Source organism: Anser brachyrhynchus (assembly GCF_964034855.1).
Source record: "Anser brachyrhynchus genome assembly, chromosome: 11".
NCBI classification, from domain to species: Eukaryota; Metazoa; Chordata; class Aves; order Anseriformes; family Anatidae; genus Anser; species Anser brachyrhynchus.
In genome coordinates, this window is record NC_137706.1 from 22,578,795 (window position 1) to 22,598,235 (window position 19,441).

A 19,441-nucleotide genomic window follows, 5' to 3' on the forward strand; every position below is an offset into this window, starting at 1 on the left:
TGCCAGCAGGTCAACAGAGGTGATCCTTCTTCCCTACTCAGCATTGGTGAGGCTGCCCCTGAAGTACTGTTTCCAATTCTGGGCCTCCCAGTACAGGAGAGACATGGACATACCGGAGGGAGAATAACATAAGGCCAACGAGATGCATAAGGGTATCGAGCGCTTCTCAAGAGAGTGCTGGAACTTTGTAGACTAGAGATGAGAAGGCTCAGAGGGGGAATCTCATCAGTGTATATAAATACCCAAAGGGAGATGGAGCCAGGCTCTTTTCACTGGCACCTGTTGCCAGGACAAGAGACAGTGGGCACAAACTAAAGCACAAGAGGTTCCATCTAAACATCAGGAATTACTTCCTTAGTGTGCACAGGTGACTGAGCTTGTGACAGAGGTTGTCCAGAGAGGTGGTAGAACCTTCTTCCGTAAAGATCTTCAGAAGTTGTCTGGACGTGGTCCTGGGCAACCTGCTTGAGCATGGGGGCTGGAACAGATGACCTGCAGAAGTTCCTTCCAGTCTAAACCATTCTGTCATTTTTGTGTTCCTTGGAAAGGCACATCCTCTCAGCAAATAAGTCTTTAGGATTAACAAGTACAGATTCCTCTGTCTTGAGTTCCCTTACCTGACCTCTGCTTATCAGAGGTCATTGCCATTGACAAAATTCCAGGGTGCTTCTGTTTCCTGGTAATAGTTTTTGAATGGGAGGAGGTATTGAGTCTGGTAATGCTGTAGTCTAGTTGTCTCTGCTAGTCACAAATGCACATGATGTCTGTGCTAAAATTGGTTAGAAAGATACTGAAGTGCTTCTTATTCCCTATGAGACTGAAAACTACTGTATTGGCTATTGCTCAGTACAGAATATTTCACTTTGCAAAACTAGTGATACTTTTCTCTTCATGCTGTGAACTCTTTCCTCATCATATTCTCTTCAGGACACTCAGGATGAAACAGCTGTACTTTGGCTAGATGAAATTCAGGATGGGATTCATAGGGCCAACAAGGACACAGAGGAGTCCCAGAGATGTAAGTATTGTGGCAAACACTGCAACTAATCCCATTATCAACCAAATAATGGTCACCTAAGGAAAGGCTGAGAGCTAGAATGTCATGGGAATGTGGCAAAGGAAATTAAAATGCATTTGTGTTCTTCAGGTGTAGTAATTTTTCTTTGAAGAATGTATGTCATGTTCTTTAAATGGTACATTTATTCTGTCTTTTTTGGGGGATATACCACTTCTCTGGTTTTGCATGTGACCATGTTACTTCAATGGGGGAAATACCTGTCGAATCTCTATCGCATTATTTGACATTCTCAGCTAATTGTGTTTGTCTGTGGTTGAGTAGTTAGGTGTGAGGATGTTCATGTGCAACGTTTAAATGGTATTTTTCTGGTGCACGTTAGCGTTTGTGTGTTATACTGTTGTCTTGTCTCAGTTCTATGAAGTATCTCTCAACTACCTCGATTTTTTTCCCAAATACAGACAAAAATACACATCGGTGATGTCTGCTTTTTGCTCTTTAGTGCAGCTGGCGGGTGGACTGGTCCACCTATCATTACATCCCACTAGAGACGGTACTAGTCATAGCAAAGGCCCCTTTTGAGTCAGTTAGGCATTGTGATTGAGCTCTGTCAGAGGATGCTGTCTTAACTGAAACTGTTGTCAGGGTAGAGCTCAGTGGAAGGATGGAACACTGTGTTGAAGAGAAATACTGTTGATAAATCAGCACCATACTAGGACTCAGAGTCCAAAAATCCTGGGCTGTCAGGCACCGTACCATGTATATATAGCTGGATACTCCATACTAAAAAGACCTCTATTCTGCAAGTTGTCTTGTAGATTTTTAATCTATAATTTGTATTTATATACATATGTACAGCTGAGTATTTGTGTACACACACGCTAACTGTTTCTGTGTGCGTCTGTTGCCTTGCTCTATTCTGTTGTTTTGTGTTTGCTGTGAGTCACTAAGCCCTTGAATGCCAAGGTAACCTGCTTCCTTGTGTTGTCAAAGTTTCCTTAGGAATTCTGGCCATTAATGAAGCAGTAGACCATGGAGATGTTGGCCATACCCTGAGTGCCTTGCGTTCACCAGATGTTGGGCTATACGGAGTCACTCCAGAATGTGCTGAAACGTACCAGCGAGAGCTGGCAGAAGTAAAGAGAAGAAAAATGGCAACAGGTGAATCACAAATAGCTAACTGTTAGCACAATAAATCCAAAATTATTGCATGCAGAATGGAAACAAGATGGAAAAAAAGCCTGTAGGGAGAAGTCTTGTGTTATGGGTGTCTTGTTGCTGGAGTCTTGTGTTATAGGAAATTGAGTCTACTTCATAAACTAAATTAAAAAAAAAAAAAAAAGAGAAAAAGTAAACAGGGAAATATCCTCTACTTGTAGAATGTGTTGTGCTTAGGTAGTTCTTGTATTAGTTCCTTAGGGTCTCAGACATTCCTTCTCTTGCTTGGAGGAAGAAACAACTGTATACGTTTATTTCCTTATTGTAATATTTGTGTATGGGAAAGGTAAGACATGTCTGGTTTTGACACTTACACTAGTTTCTGCTTTTAGGGGGCAATGGCAGTGAATGGGTGAAACTCTGGGTGAGAGGAGGCTATCATTATTATCATAACCTGCGGACCAAAGAGGGAGGATGGGATGAACCAGATGGATTTGTGCAAAATGACACACAACTGTCACGGGAGGAGATACAGGTAGGGTAGAAAACATGCGCTATTTTTCTGAAAAGTTGAAGTTCCCACTGTTCCAGTCCTTAATGCAACTCTTAAGAGGTAGTTTCAATGCAATAGTAATGTTAACGAGCTTTGTAACTCATTTAGTTCACTGTGCATCACCAGCCTTTGCGTGTAAAAACTCCTTGTCCTTTTTCAGAAAATTTGTCCTGTTGGTAAAGGGGTACAGGACTGTGGTGTTGCTGTTTATTGAAAGGCAACTTGGAAGTTTCTCTTGAGCGAAGTACAGAAAGCTACTGTAACATCCTATTTCTTGTATCACCATTCTTTCTTTCTGGCTCTTCCTACCATAACACTAAACCAGAGCACCATATCTGGTGTCACTGCGGCATACAACCGAGAGCAGTTGTGGCTGGCCAACGAGAACCTGATTACAAAACTTCAGGCTTGCTGTCGAGGCTATCTTGTTCGCCAGGAATTCAATTCCAGAATGAATTTTTTGAAGAAACAAGTCCCAGCAATCACTTGTATCCAGGTAATGATTTCCTTTAAATCTGTTTCAAACTAGTACTCATCAGTTGCTCTCTGTACACATGCTTATTGACTGTTTCTGTTCGCTTAAACACTTGCAACTCAAAATTATCTCGACCTCATTTTGCAAATTATCTAAAGGCATTTCCTCCCGAAGAGTCTTCGTATAGTTTACTTTTCTATTTTATATATGAGCAATAAAGTCTCCTCAGGCAGAACTGCAGAGAGAAGAAAAATACTTGAGGAAGCTTTACTTACTGCTTTATTATCTGATTCTGTGTTTTGGGAATAGGACAATATGAAGTATGCCATATGTCTTTGTGTTGATAATACCATGGGATGAGTGATTACTGTGATTCCTAATGAATTCAAGAGAAGCAACATAGCTTTCAGTATGCCTGGGTAGAGTCTCCTCTCATTTATCTAGGGATTTGGAGAATTGAGGGCATTAAAGAGATGGTGTGATTGTTCAGCATGAAGTTGGGCACATTTACAGAACAATGAAAAAAATCTTTCTCCGGTGCTGTAACTGAAATGTGTGCAAATGAAATACATGCTTTGCACCCTATTAACACTTTATTTGAGTTGTGTGTGTGTGTGTTTGTTCCCGCCTAAATAGCGCACACGCTCTTTATAAGTATTTAAATAATAAAATCCAACTCATTAAAATAACACTCTCTCACTTTAAGTGTAGTCAAGTCCCTTGCCTAACTTCTGTTCTAAGAATCAGTGGTAATGAGTCCGCTCTAAAGGCTTATAATTTTACATCGCTCTACTTTCTAGCAGCAGCATCTGCCACTTGGCCCTGATGTAGAACAGTTTATGTGAATTTGATTGCATAGTTATATACCAGCTAGTATACTATATACTTCTCTAACTGTGTTTCTGAAGGCCCAGGCTCTTCATAGGGTAAGTCTCTCGTGGTTACAGTTGGTGGAATAAATAGATAGCGCTTCACTATATATTTTCTACTGTATCTCTCTCTCGTAAGATAAGCATGTCTCCATTACATTTTACTTAGCCAAAAGGGAAGTTGGAAGCTGAGCAGCAGAAAGAACCTCAGGATTATAATTACTTCTCTTTAATTTGAAAAGTAAAGTAAGCATGTGTTTTTTCTGTATTCAGTCTCAATGGCGTGGCTATAAACAGAGGAAAGCGTATCAAATCCGTTTGGATTACCTCCGAGCACACAAGGACCAAGTAGTGAAGGTAGTGAAGGCTCTCTGCTGATTCACTTACTTATTTAGAAACCTTTTGGGTAGTAATCTCTGTGGAAAAGTCTTTTATCTGACTTATTTTGGTTACTTTTCTATAGATTCAGTCAATGACCAGGATGTATCAAGCCAGAAGGCGTTACAGAGATCGTCTGCAGTATTTCAGAGACCACGTAAGAGGCTGTCCTGTTAAATGAATTCAGTATTTAACGTTTTTACTCTTCCCTGAACAAGTTCAAGTGTTATTTCTTTTTACATCCTAGATAAATGATGTTATAAAAATTCAAGCCTTTATCCGAGCAAACAAAGCACGAGAAGACTACAAAACCCTCAGTAAGTATTGCTAAGAGAATAAAAATAATCATAGCATGGTTTGCAGTGGAAGGGACCTTAAATTCCAATCCTCCTGCCATGGGCAGGGGCACCTCCCACTAGACCAGACTGCTCAAAGCCCCATCCAACCTGGCCTTAAACACTTCCAGGGAAGGGGCATCCACAACTTCTCCAGGCAACCTGTTCCAGTGCCTCACCGCCCTCTGACTAAAGAACTTCTTCCTTATATCTAATCTAAATCTACTCTCGTAGTTTAAAACCATTAGTCCTTGTCCTATCACTACGCTCCTGGCAAAGAGTCTCTCTCCAGCTTTCTTGTAGGCCCGCTCTAGGTACTGGAAGGCTGGTATAAAGTCTCCCTAGAGCTTTCTCTTCTCCAGGCTGAACAACCCCATTTCCCTCAGCCTGTCTTTGTAGGAGAGGTGTTCCAGCCCTGTTATCAGCCTCATGGCTCTCCTCTGGAGTTGTTCCAATAGGTCCGTGTCCTTGTGATGGGGGCCTCAGAGCTGGACACAGAACTTCAGGTGGGGTCTCATGAGAGCAGAGTAGAGTGTAATGTGCCTCGAATCTCTGTTTGCAAGGGATGTTGCTAGTGTGATGTATAACTTCAAGACAGTTAAGAAGATCAATTGGGATGAAGTTGGTAGGATAGTTCAGAGAGTAGGTAGTTCTTGAGACTGAAGGAAAACTTGATTCCAGATATTGCTTCTGCTGCTGAGAAATGGAACCACAGTTAGTGAGGTAAATTCAGCAATGTGGACTACCGTAGCCTGATAGTTATTTGATTCTTTACTGTTCAATTATGTCATGATTTACTCAAAACAATAAATTACAGATGTTGTCAGAAGGTGACAAGTGGTGTTATTTTTTCCTGGCTTGGTTGCTTCTTGACATGCTATTTAAACATTGATAAGACCTGATGTTTTCTTTTTTTTTTTTTTAGTTAACGCTGAAAACCCACCTATGGCTGTGGTTCGAAAATTTGTCCACTTGCTTGATCAGAGTGACCAAGATTTTCAGGAGGAGCTTGAGCTAATGAAACTGCGTGAAGAAGTTGTAACCTTGATCCGATCCAATCAGCAACTCGAAAATGACCTCAATCTCATGGACATCAAAATTGGGCTGCTAGTGAAAAACAAAATTACACTGCAGGTAGGAAATGTGCTGATGAGAGACCAACTACAGAATGAACTGAGCCCAGCGGCAGTTAGCGTGGAGAGCTCCTGGCCTTGGGTCTCAGTTGCTCTGACCCAGCGGAAAATATTGCCCCAGACTTACAGATTTTACTCCCAGTAAGTTCTTACTCCATTCCACTTACATAGTATGCATCCCTAGAAGGACATCTGTAGAAGAAGAAACAAGACCTGAAGCATTACAAAAAAAAAAAAAAAAAAAAGGCAGAAAAATACACAAAGAAAAGAAAACCCACACCAGACTATATTGACCCAATGAAAGCAACAGATTGTATGTTTGAAGGTTTTGAGAACTGCCTTGTTGCTCATTTTTGGTTAAATCGGTTGCACACAAGCTTACATATTTTAGTTTCTCTTACTTTGGATGCTATAGCAGAGAGGGAGGTGATTTCAGAGGCTGGAAATACGCTCATGCCACTTGGAGCTTTTGATTAAAGGATGTCCCCTCTGTCACTTCGCTGACAATTAATTTAATAATAAAAAAAAAAAAGGTCTCCCTGATACAGCAGTGCCTTTTATTCAAGATGAAGTTCCGGTCGGCTTTTCATTTGGTCCTGAATGGCATGACACTAGCCTTGTCCCAGTGTGAAGTCTGAATCATTGTAGTAAAACTCATGTCTGAAGGAGGCTCCAGCTCTTGGGCCAATGCCTGCAGCAAAAAGCGTCATTGCTCTCTGAGTATGTAGACGTAGCTAAATATAAAACAGGATTTTGAGTTAAAAAGAATTTTAAAAAGAAATTTTAATTTCCAATTTTTTTAAAATTCCAGTTTAAAAAGAAAGATTTTCTCAGACATTTTTAGGATGCTACCAGCTCTGATAGTAATTGCTGCCAAGGGCGACTAGCCCTTCTATGGTTCTCAACAAATTCAGAAAGTCAGGAACAAAACAGAGAAAGCACTGCTATAACAAATAATGCTCTACTTCAGTAGCCCTTCTCACTGCATTTCCACATACAAGCAAGTGGGCTCTCAGATGCGTTTTTTTTTTTTTTCCAATATTGCATGCTATTAAATATTTAGAGTGGAATCTGTCCCTGTCTGTTCCTTCCAGGACGTTGTTTCTCATAGCAAAAAGCTTACCAAGAAGAACAAGGAACAGCTCTCTGACATGATGATGCTGAACAAACAAAGGGGAGGTTTGAAAGCTTTGAGCAAAGAGAAGAGAGAAAAGCTGGAAGCCTATCAGCATCTGTTCTACTTACTTCAGGTATGGAGAATCTAGTGCTGGTAGAGCATTCCTCTTGTCATAGAGGCTTACGTGTTTTGGCAGAGTCTTTGCTTATACACTATTGTTTTGAACCATCGTAGTTCTTTATGATACTGGCCTTCGTGGACTCACGCACTAAGCATTTTTTCTTTTTGTTACAGACTAACCCAACCTACTTGGCCAAACTGATTTTCCAGATGCCTCAAAACAAATCCACAAAGTTCATGGATTCTGTCATCTTCACATTGTATAACTACGCATCCAATCAGAGAGAAGAATATCTGTTACTGCGGCTTTTTCAAACAGCATTGCAGGAAGAGATCAAGTATGTGGTAGCATATGGCATGGCCTTGCTGTCGAAACAGTTTTTGCAGCTTCTAGAACTGAGGCAGTTTTCACATGATGTCTCATGCTACTGCGCAGATAATGCTGAGCTATCCCTGCATTCTGCTCTTCCCATTTCACATTAGTCCTTTTTGTAGTCTAGAAAGAAGCTTGTCCATTAGGAATGAAGCCTTTTCACTAAAAGTGAAATCTTTTAGTCAAGATTTCACTGCTCGACGGGCAGCTATTTTTGATCCAATGCAAAATCTTCCTAAAGAATTCAGATTAGAATGAATTTTAATGTCTACTTACAAAAACTCCCAACTGCAAACTCAGGCTTTACAAGCCAGGGACAGAGCTAATGCTAAGCTCTCTGGATTTTCAAAACACCGATGAGAAGGCTGAAAATGAGAAACTTTATTGTTGGCATTTTTATTGACTGTCAGGCTTAGGGACTCTGGCTGCCCTCAGGTATATTTTGGTTGGTCAGTTGAGCCTCAGGAGCTTGGTATTATGTGACTTAAGTTCTTTACGATGCAGAGTTGCACAGCTTGCTGTGAAGAAGAATGCACATGAAGTACTGGAGAAGATTACTTTTAAAGCATTTTAAAATGTTTTTTTTAAATATGAAGATGGTATGTGCCTTGAAACAGTGCAAAAAAACAAAAAAATCTTTTCTATTAGTTAGGTCGTGTTGAGAGTAGTTGTTTAGGGAAACGCAGATGCTCTAATCTCTTTTGCTGTATTTACCGTAGTTATATACTAGGAATGGCTTTTGTTACGTGCTTATTTTTAAATACTGAAAGAAACCTGCAGGTCTTTTTCTTCTGCTTATGTAAAACATCCTGTATTTCCTTTATATTTTTGCATTGTGTTCTCTAGTAGAGCATACAATTGGATTTACAGGAATTGTAATTGACGTGCCTACTGGCAAGTCATGTTGGAATTCGCAGATGGTGGTCATAAGGTTCATCTGTCTTGAGAATTGCTGCAGTATTATTCTTACATAGTGTTGCAGTTTATTGATCTATTGAGATTTTAGTACAGAAACATCATCTGTTTCCTGATGGTGGTGCTAAGAAGCATACCTAAAGCCAGTAGAATTACACATACCTTGTACTTGATATTGATTCTTTCTTCTTCAGATCAAAAGTAGACCAAATACATGAAATTGTGACTGGGAATCCTACTGTTATTAAAATGGTGGTAAGTTTCAACCGTGGTGCCCGTGGTCAGAATGCCCTGAGGCAGATCCTGGCACCAGTTGTGAAGGAAATCATCGATGACAAATCACTCAATATCAAAACTGATCCGGTGGATATTTACAAGTCTTGGGTTAACCAGATGGAATCTCAGACTGGTGAAGCCAGGTATGGGAACTGTTACTACTGTGTTTTTATAAACGTTGTCCAGCTGTTTTGCATTGCTCTGTTAATCATTTCTGTTAATCATCCATGGCTTCACTGTGTGCATCTGTCCAGCTGATGCTGTCTTTTCAATCTCCTCAAGACGGCTTTCTTCTGAAAGTTGTAAAGATCACGTACTGGTGGTGCTGAGAGTATTGGAAGGGAATATCATGAAGATGGAAGGAGAAATTCTCTTTGTTTGCCTGTTTTGAATTGATAATTAGCTATGAGATGCCTTTTAAGCTAGAAGAAGTCATAGGAAGAAAAAGTAATTGAGAATCAGTTCCATGTCAGTCTTTGTTCATTCTTTTTTTTAACGTACTTTAAAGGAAGGGGGGAAAAAAGCACGCGAAGTAAAAGCCAGCGCTCCCAACACAGCACGCTGCATGAATTTTTTATCATCTTAAGGTTGAAATGTGCAGCTTGCTCTTTCACCAATTTATTTGCAACCTGAGATACTACTTTGTCACAGATGGCACTTTTTTTTTTGGTCTAGTGTGCGTGTTGGTATGCTGTACAACAAGGTACAGTTTTGAGTTAGCTGGGTCTTTTCTCACAATGGCCATTATAAGGAGAGCAGAGGAAATGAAAACAAGAAATCATTAGCTCTTCCAGTGCCTGGAATGTTAATTGAAGGTAATGCACAGCTCTTGACAGACAGTGAATGTAGGCTCGTTTCTGTGTCAAGTGAGAAATTCTGCCTAGCACTAACAGAAATAGGCTAACCTGAGGAGTACTCACCTTCACGTTTGATTTTTTTCAAATAGCAAACTGCCATATGATGTTACACCTGAACAAGCTCTAAATCATGAAGAGGTAAGGACCCGCCTGGATGCCTCAATCAGAAATATGAGGACGGTGACAGACAAGTTCCTGTCTGCCATTGTTAGTTCAGTCGACAAAATCCCGTAAGTCTGGTGTACCATAGTTTATCCTGTAGAAGTTATTGGTGGTGGCTTCATGCTTCTAGCAGTCTTAATTGCCTTTTCTTTCCTTTGAAGTTATGGAATGCGTTTCATTGCCAAGGTACTGAAAGATTCCCTATATGAGAAGTTTCCTGATGCTGGTGAGGATGAACTTCTGAAGGTGAGGAGCTGAACATTTTGTCAATAATTGTAAGCCAAATTGGCTGTGGTAAATGCATCTTGCTGTTATCCTTTGTTGGGTGTATGTGTGGAGAGGAGCATATGCAAACCTATATACAGGTTATTTGTTATTATGGATATAAAATGTTTTACATTATGTTTCTGATTTTTAGCTTCATGTGTACGTCGTATGAGATGTAATATAGCGTCCGAAGGAGGCATCCCATTGCTTCTGCTTTGCTTTTAGTATCTTGGGCATTGTGTCCTTTAGGTTTCTTGGGGTACTCTTGCTCCTGGAAAATAAATCTTGGTTTTGCTGGTATGATCAGAGCCAGCTGCTCTTTCCTTAAAGAGACAATGTCAAGGTAAAAGGTCTGTATGCAAATTTGTTATTCCTAGTTACCTTATCTAAGATACTCTAGTATATTTTAGCAGCAACATACAGTGTTGTTTTCCGTGATGTCTGGTCAATTTTGCATTTTGCATTTCAGTAGATGTGGAGAACGAAAAGAATTCTAACAGTAGGCACTCCCAGATGAGTATAGCTTTGTGCCTTTCATTGCAATTTCTTTGTTTTTATGGCTTTTTGTAATTTTGAAGGTCTTTATGCCTGTGAATGCTTTGCTTGTTGATAAAACAGTTTGGATCTTAAAATACTTGACAATGTCTCTTTAAGTTTCTCTGCCTCTGCTTCATTACAGAATAATTACCAATCTGAATGCTGTTTTCTTCTCTCTTCTAGTTCTGTGCTTTCCCATTCTGAGGCATCGATTCTTTCTGTGCAGGTGAATTAATTTTTTCCATCTGTAAATTTAGGTGGAAAACTGCGGTTTTCATTAATCTTTGTGGAAACAATGTGATGGTCCACATGAAAGTCAAAACTGCAGCTGTGTGCAATGACTGCTTGTAGATTTGTTAGGACCCAAAGCTAGCTATGTAATACCATTCTTCTCCCCCTGTAAGTTTAAATATTATTAATGTGGTTTCTCTCACAGACATATTTTCTTATGACCAGTAGTAAACAGCTTTGACTGTTGTAATCCTGTGATGTCATCTGGGAGAGTACAGCAGGAGCTTGCATGAAACAGTTGTCAGAAACATGACTCTGAAAGCAGTTAATAATTTCCTGGGCTGCTTAGCAATGGCTAGGCTTTTTCTCTGTTTTCAGCTTTTTCTTCAGTCCTCTGATCTCTACTGTGCATTCAAGTCACATGTCAAGCAGGAGAAGCCAAGATTCTGTGACCTGGCCCTCTACAAATTTCTGTGAACCACCAGAAAATACTAGAGCATGCGGTGTGAGAACTTTTGCTTTACATCAGCATGCTGGACTAATCCCTTTTCATTGCTGGAAGTACTTTAGGCAAAATACCAAATACAGGTTACAAGTATATGTGTGAGAGTATGAATAATGGGACATCTTTATTTTTGGTTCCTTGAAGTTTATTTTTATTGCTGCCCACATTTAATGAGGTAAATTGGATTTTGAAATGTCCAAGGCCACTCATCTTCTATACTTCTGAGTTTCTTACCTCTGGATTAAATGATTACTCAGTTACTCTCAATTTTAAGTGGGAGTCTGTAGCTGAAAATGTTGCTGGCTTATACGAGTTATTCTGAAAGAGAAAAGGAATTTGTAGAAGGGGTGGAAAGTAGCTGCTATTTTCTCAGTTTAACTCCCTGGTTTACAATGCTTCTTCACTATTTTTGATTTGTTGGAGACGGTCAATTCTGCATGCATCTCTAAGAATTAGCTGTTGTTCCTTATGGGACAGCAGTACCAGGTTCCTCTATACTATGGTCGTTCTGCCCTCTGTTAAACTAAATTGTTTAATTCTCATGACAGACGGTCATATGCTCACAAGTAGTTCATTGTAATCTGTAATATTGTCTGTCTATATATGTTTTTATAGGTTAAAATATAAAATCTTTATGCATAGGAACATCTGCAGCTGTATTGTCCTGGAACTAGTAGTGCACAGCGTTCCCTTTTTGTGTTGACTGTCCTACTGCATCTTTATATATAAATGCTAGAGTCTTTGGGGTAGCATCTGCTTGTATATGGCAGCACAGTAGACCATTTATCTTGGAAGGGACCTACCGCTTACAATAAAATAATTTGCCAAAACTCATTTGGAGAAGTTTCAGTAAAATTCACTGGGGGCCTATACCAATTTCTTGATCTCTTTCTTCTCTGCTCAATTTTTCCTAGATTGTTGGCAACTTACTCTATTATCGCTACATGAATCCAGCCATTGTTGCACCAGATGCGTTTGACATCATTGATCTTTCAGCTGGAGGTCAGCTGACCACGGACCAACGCAGAAACCTTGGTTCAATTGCAAAGATGTTGCAGCATGCTGCATCCAATAAAATGTTCATGGGAGACAATGCACATCTAAGCATCATTAATGAGTACCTATCGCAGTCGTACCAGAAGTTCAGGTAGAAGACTTTAGCCAATTTAAGTTGAGAAGTGTGGTGGGGATAACGTTGCAAATAAAAAGGGATGAAAATAAATATTAAATATGATAAATTCCATCCCTGTCAAATATGCAGTTTGTTGAAAATAAGAGATTACACTTCAGACTTCCATAAGCATCAATGATAATGCCAGGTAAAATGTGTACCTGGAATTTACGAACAATACATAGTATATTAATGAGATTGCTACCTCAGGTGTGTTTTGACTTACAAGTTTCTAGAATAAAGGTTCTTTTCTGTGTGTTTATTGTGACACTATGGCCGCGAGCAACTAGAGCGGACGTGCATTCTTTCCTGTGTGAATCCTGCCTTCCTGTGAAAACTAAACGGTGCTTAGGAATAAAGCAGGCTGGCATTTAGCTGTTTGTGTAGTAAAAGAAGCTTTTCATTCAAGAATTGTCATCTTACACCTTTCATCTTTTGGAAGAAAGAAAACTAGATTGCTGGGAGTCAGGGGTGTAACTGCAGCAAAGACGGGATGTGTGAACAAGGTCACATGAACCATAGACCTGTCCTGCTGATGCTGAAAAAGAGCCAGTGCCCACATGGCCAATAACAATAGTTGAATTTTACTAGGTTACTCTTCATGTAATAAAGTAAAGCCGACCGACCGTAGTGTGCTATAATGTACCATAGTTTAAAGAAGAATGACTTGGGCTTATCGGGGGAGTTGATGCTCTTGATAGGTCTGTGACTTGTTCTTCTTTTCTTCTCTTCCTTTTTTTTTTTTTTTTAAGACGTTTTTTTCAGGCAGCCTGCGAGGTCCCTGAATTGCAGGATAAATTTAATATTGACGAATATTCTGACTTGGTGACTCTCACTAAACCAGTTATTTATATTTCTATTGGTGAAATCATCAATACACACACTGTAAGTATACAGTAGCTGCAGATGCTCCTTGTAATTAGTCCTCACAAAAAGAAATACTGCTTCTGGTTGAAACTTGAGGTAAACAAATACAAAAACGAAAGCTGTCATTTGATTATAGTGTACAAGAGCTTATAAGTTTAGAGAATTCAGTAATTTGATGGTGATTTTTTAAAAATTATTTCAAAAGTAGGTGAGTATATGATAATGGCACAATTTTGAATGGTGATATTGCAGCTTTGGAGTTTAGCAAAGTAAGATCTTTTTCTAAAATATACCAGTGCAAGGTCACGTAACTTCTGTCTAGAAAAGGTTTTATGAAGAACATAAACGTTTTTTATGTTCATCTAGCTGCTTTTAGACCATCAAGATGCAATTGCTCCTGAGCACAATGATCCAATTCACGAGTTGCTGGATGATCTCGGAGAAGTTCCTACAATTGAGTCCTTAATAGGTGACCTATTTTATTTTACCTAAGAAATGTGTGATATTACCTTGGATGATGTGAAGAAGTGCAGTGTTTTTGTTTTGTTTTGTTTTGTTTTGTTTTAAAAAAAAAGAGCCACCATTGGTATCATTGGTTATCTGGAAGTATGTGGTCTAAAAAAGAAGCAGAAGGAGCAGCAAATTTGTTCCAGTTTATTCCTATGAGTGCAGAACTTGTGACCCTGAAAAAAAACACCTCACTTCTTTCACTTCTTTCTTTTTGTCCCCACTCCCCTCACCTTGCACCATTCCTGTTTCTAGAAGATGGACAGAAACTTAGAAACGTTTTTTGTTCCCTTACGCTGGAGCCATTTCTTTGTGTGTCCTAGCTTGTTTGCAAAGATTTATCTGTTCTGGAGATCTTTATGTTCCTCCTCAGAGTTGAGTAATAAATAGAGTAAACAACATGTGTCCCTATAGCAATCTTTGGCATAACTTTTTTTTCCATCCTATTGAGTGTTTTCTATACACTGTTGAATGTTTGATAGAGAATTTTGTTGTTTTTTCTCTTTTTTTTGGGCTGGAGGGAAGAAGAAACTAACTTCACTGTTAAAATCTGTGGAAATTTTCTAAAAACACTACCTGAGCCGCACAGTTCAATTCTTCATGGTATAACAAACTGAGAAGTTGCACAAGCCTCTCCTTTCGTGGTTTTTATGTTGCAGCTCTTGGTTTTTATGTTGCAGCTAATGGGAGCGTGAAATCTCGTCTGCTGGGTTTTGGGGATGGATGGACACGGTTTTTCTGAGAGGATTCAAAAGTAGTTAAAAAGTTGCTTGTTACGGAAGGTTGGAACATTCTAAAGGAGTAATTGCTAGCCTGTTTTCTTCTGAGCACTCACAAAACAGAACGTAAGAAGTGTTATCAGAGAGAACCTAAACCTTGAGTTTAACTAGAATTTACCCTCCTTCACCATTTCATTTCTCCTGTGTGTATATGATTGCTGTGGTTAATGTCCCAGTTTAATATTTCTACAGCCCTTTAAAAAGGGGGCATAGGGGGAGCAAAAAAGCATCCTAACAACTGTTCTGATGAAAATTCAGCTACTGTTGGAACAGGTAAAATTCCTTGTGACAGGACAGCTTACTTCTGTTTATTAGGAGAGTACAAGCTTGGTCGCCAACAAAGGTTTTGCTATTCGCTTGGAAAATTCATTCTAGTGAGGACGTGGTCAGAAAGACACATTGATACTTTAATTTATAAAGTATTTTGGCCAGCTGCTCTTCTTGGTAGAGTGACATGCTGAGATACAGTGTATAATACACGTGCATCACCCTTAAGGCATATACACTAGAGATTATGTGGTGCCTTTCCGGTGTGTGTAGTCTCTAAATTCGTGAAGAAAATGTCTGTGATATATTGAAGGTGTTTTCAAATGCTATTATTGCAACATCTTTGACGGTAAAGGAAACAATGTAGTTTTTCTAAGGTCTGTTATGTAGGGGAAAAAATGCAAAGCTGTAGCAGTCATGAACATAGAGAATGATGTAATATATAGAATCCTTTTTCACTTAACAGGGGAAGGATCTGGCAATGTTAATGACCCCAACAGGGAGATGCTAGCAAAGACAGAGGTTTCTCTCACGCTCACCAATAAATTTGATGTTCCTGGTGATGAAAATGCAGAGATGGATGCAAGGACAATTCTGCTGAAGTAAGTGAAGGATAATCTACCCAGTATGTTTCTCAAGAGAAGAGGAAGAGTAGAACCTGAATTTTCACAGCTAATGTGCATGTGAAAGTGAGAGAACTGAAGTTTAAATCAAGCAAATGTGGTACTGTTACTCAAAATAAACTGAACTTGTAGCCATGTCCTTTAAATGCTGTGGCTTTTAAACTTGTTCTTGCTAGTCCTTTGTCACTGTAGAATTTGTCGCTCTTTAAAAGTGTATCTTGGATGATTTCAGAGGGGAAAACGTACCAAAACAGAAAATACTCCAGTTGTGAGCAAGTGTGATGGCAGCAGTTGGATTTATTTATTGTAAATAACCCATAGCATCCATCACAATTTACTTTTAACTCCGAGGTCTATTGATGTAAAATTAAGATTGCCTATGTAATGTCCTTTGTGTATGTTTTCAATAGAATACATGTGAATAGAATACATGTGTGAAATACTACGTGTAACTGAATGCTTAGCATATGTGATGCTGTACTGCTGAAATTGCTAGTTCTTACGGAATTTGCTGATTTATATAGCCTTTGAGCAGACTACGTCTTTATCCTGTTAGTGAAGTGGAAGACGGTCATAGTGTCTACGTAGCTGAGCAAACTCATCTAGTGGGTGATGTCCCTGCCTATGACAGGAGGGTTGGAACTAGATGATTTTTAATGTCCCTTTCAACCCGAGCCGTTCTATGATTATGATATGATAAGAGTGATGCCGCTCACCTTTTTTGGTTTATGATGCTCTTTTGTACCCTCTGCATTCTCTGTGCCCCAGACTTGACTCTGATAGAGGAAGACTAATAGCTTTTTGGGAAATAGAGGTGTTTGTAGACTGATCAAAGTAGAGCAATGAACAGACAGCGATTTCATTAATGCCAGATTTTTTTATTTTTTTATTTTTAAATTGGGAGGACTTAATATTGACTCTTCACCAGTTTTAAGCAAATCCCTGTTGCTGGGATTTATAGAGCAACTACCTGGCATGCAGTTAGGCATTCACCACCTCTGATGCATTCCTGCTCAGATTCTAGATAGCTTAACTGAGAATTCTTCAGATCAGCTTACACTTGGCCTAGATGGAGCAATGATCTCTCAGAAAAAAATTGTATCTCCAACAAATAACATTAAATTAACTGGGTTTCTTGAAAGATATGTCAGTATTTCCCTATCCACCAGAAGGTGACATTGATTTCAGAAGTAAAGATTTATCACACATACGTGCTTGAAATCATCTAAGATGTGGATGGTAAGGAAGGTGTTGATGCACTTTGCATTATCCCAGAAATAATTCCAGCCTGATTGCAAAGTACTGAAGGCACTATTTGGTACTGTCATCTGCCTCAGGGACAGAATTGCCTCAGACTAGGCATTGGCTGTGATTAAGTCACAGATCTTGATCTTTGATCCTGAGATCAAGGAATGACCCTGTTTGTTGTTAAATTAGAGACGGGTACCCGCTTTGGTTCACTTAACATACATGGAAAAAAAAAATGTCACATGGAGTTTTTTTGCTACTTGTTACAAAGCACTGAGGTGCACTTTTGGAATCAGTTTCCAAACTTTTCACTGATAAAACAGTGTCAAAAAAAGTAAATCAATTATCAGAGTTCTGGTCTGGTCTAACTTACATCTGGCTAAGTGCATCCAGTGATGATATGACTTCAATGTAAATAAGTACAACTGTTGTTATTGCAGAGCAATGTTGAAGGTCTTCGGGCTTAAACTTTTAATCTCCTGTTCTCCTCGGTTTCTCTGCAGCACAAAACGTTTAATTGTTGATGTAATCCGCTTCCAGCCAGGGGAGACACTGACTGAAATCTTGGGAACTCCAGCTACATCAGAGCAAGTATGAAGAATTTGTTTCGCCACGTTCGTGTTAGACTGAGAAATTGTTTTTATCTAGATCAATGTGGGTATGCTTGGCAATCTGCATTATGTATTGTCGTGAAGTTGTCTCCGCTGATGTTGGAGCAGCGCGTAACAATAACGAGGAAGGAATATAATGGAAATAAATTATACGTGTCAATCTTAGTCCTCTGAGAGTTGCCAGAAAATAGGTATCTAGAAGACTTTTAAACAGTAGGTAGATTTCTACTGGTTCCTGTACGTGGAATGTGTTCATCAAACATGGATTCATCAGAGTCAGTACCAGAATGACTGAGCAAAATTCTTACCCTGTTATGTCGGAGTTGTCAGATGACCTGATTCTAGTTCTTTGTCACCTTAAAAAATGAATCTGCTAATGAACTTGTAAATTCCTGTTCTTCAAGGAAGCAGAGCATCAAAGAGCTATGCAGAAACGGGCCATTCGTGATGCCAAAACCCCCGATAAGATGAAAAAATCTGTGTCTGTAAGGGAGGATGGCAACTTAAATCTTCAGGGAAAAAAAGAGAAAATCAAGACGGGCCTGAAGAAGCTGACAGAACTGGGGATAGTGAATGCAAAAAATAAATACCAGGAACTAATCAATGACATTGCAAAGGTATGCCAGTTGGTGGTTTCCTAGTCGTAGTTGATTTTTTTCCACAGTTTGCAGTGCTGGGAAACTGGTGTGAGTTTTCAGGAGGCGTAAGTTTTGCAGTAGGTAGACATACAAAGCATACCATTTGCTGCAGTGTTTCCACCTCTTCACATTTCATAAGTCCTTTATTTTTATGGGAATTTCCTGTTTTCTCAAATGCTTGTGTTACCGGAATCTAAGATACCTTAAGAAAGTGTTACAATGCCTCTACAAACTTTATCATGCATGGAAGTTTTTGCTCATAACTTAAAGAAATCCTAAATATTGTTTTTTGTTTGTTTTGTTTTGTTTTTAGTATATCCATTCAAGAATACCTAAAATGCTAAAGTGGGAAGCTAACAAAACAACTTGTGGAAGAGATATAACGCTGTTGTATGTTGCTATGTTGACAACACATTTCATCATATTATACGTTTGACAAAATATTTTGTAGGAAAGATTATGTATGTAAAGTGAATGAATTGTCACCCGTAGAGATCAGATTAAGTATCAGAAATGAAAACAGAAGTTGACTTGAACATGTGATGTTTTTTATTCAGCTGCTCATGTAACATGCTTAAAAATAACTGACTGACAAAGAAAGATGAGGAAGTCGGTACACTGTTATGGTTATAGTTCTTGCTTTGCAAGGTACCCTTCCTACCCAGTGGAGGCAAAAATTGCTGCCTTCCTTAGATCGCATACTACGACACTGTTGACATACGCTATGACAGCGTTGAAATTTGAGAAAGCAACAAAAGGTTCAAATGAACCGCTGTGTAGAGTTGATTAGTTCAACACGGAGAAGCGATGACACTTAAACTGAGACAAGTGTGTCTGAGGAATCTTACTACAACTTGTAGCCTGAAGGAAGGCTAAATAAGATCAGTGCATCTCAGTATGTCTCAGTGCTCTGGGCTCGAGCAGCCAGAGAGCTTCAATAACCAGTAGGTCTCTACATGTCTTGTTCTATGCTGTAGGATATCCGAAATCAGCGTAGATACCGTCAGAGAAGAAAGGCAGAGTTGGTAAAGCTGCAGCAGACGTACAGTGCCTTGAATTCCAAAGCTACCTTTTATGGGGAACAAGTGGATTATTACAAAAGCTACATTAAAACCTGCTTGGATAACCTGGCCAGCAAGGGCAAGTAAGTATCTCAGAACTATGCTTGTGACCCTAGAAATGCTCCTTACGGAAAGAACATGTAGGTCGTTGCTAAAAAGAATTGTAATGCCATCTGCACAAAGCTCATTGGCTAGGCTCGTTACTGCAAAGGTGGGTTCTAGGGAAGGGTCTCAGCGGTGGTGGGAAAGTACAGGGAGAGTGATGGCGCCCCAAATGGGGTCAAAAAGACACATTTGAAAGAAATTTGTCCCTTTGAGTGAGGGAAGTGTAGAGAGGCCAGAGAGAACGGGGTGGTTTGCCCAGATAATGCATGTGCTGCTTAGTCGGTCTGT

General features: G+C 39.4%; 1 protein-coding gene across 2 annotated transcripts in view; it reads left to right on the top strand.

The window, feature by feature from the left end:
- The window catches only part of IQGAP1 (IQ motif containing GTPase activating protein 1), a 74,130-nt gene that overhangs the window by 48,481 nt on the left and 6,208 nt on the right, over positions 1-19,441 (top strand). For both annotated transcript variants that reach the window (XM_080551647.1, XM_080551648.1), the window contains exons 16-35: positions 928-1,018; positions 2,009-2,176; positions 2,566-2,708; positions 3,052-3,222; positions 4,344-4,427; positions 4,534-4,605; positions 4,696-4,765; positions 5,709-5,917; positions 7,011-7,166; positions 7,328-7,491; positions 8,636-8,860; positions 9,664-9,804; positions 9,898-9,982; positions 12,191-12,423; positions 13,200-13,332; positions 13,681-13,783; positions 15,334-15,469; positions 17,242-17,329; positions 17,754-17,966; positions 18,965-19,131. In XM_080551647.1, the coding sequence (XP_080407773.1) occupies positions 928-1,018; positions 2,009-2,176; positions 2,566-2,708; positions 3,052-3,222; positions 4,344-4,427; positions 4,534-4,605; positions 4,696-4,765; positions 5,709-5,917; positions 7,011-7,166; positions 7,328-7,491; positions 8,636-8,860; positions 9,664-9,804; positions 9,898-9,982; positions 12,191-12,423; positions 13,200-13,332; positions 13,681-13,783; positions 15,334-15,469; positions 17,242-17,329; positions 17,754-17,966; positions 18,965-19,131 (2,852 nt within the window). The remainder of the gene's footprint in view (positions 1-927; positions 1,019-2,008; positions 2,177-2,565; positions 2,709-3,051; positions 3,223-4,343; positions 4,428-4,533; positions 4,606-4,695; positions 4,766-5,708; positions 5,918-7,010; positions 7,167-7,327; positions 7,492-8,635; positions 8,861-9,663; positions 9,805-9,897; positions 9,983-12,190; positions 12,424-13,199; positions 13,333-13,680; positions 13,784-15,333; positions 15,470-17,241; positions 17,330-17,753; positions 17,967-18,964; positions 19,132-19,441) is intronic.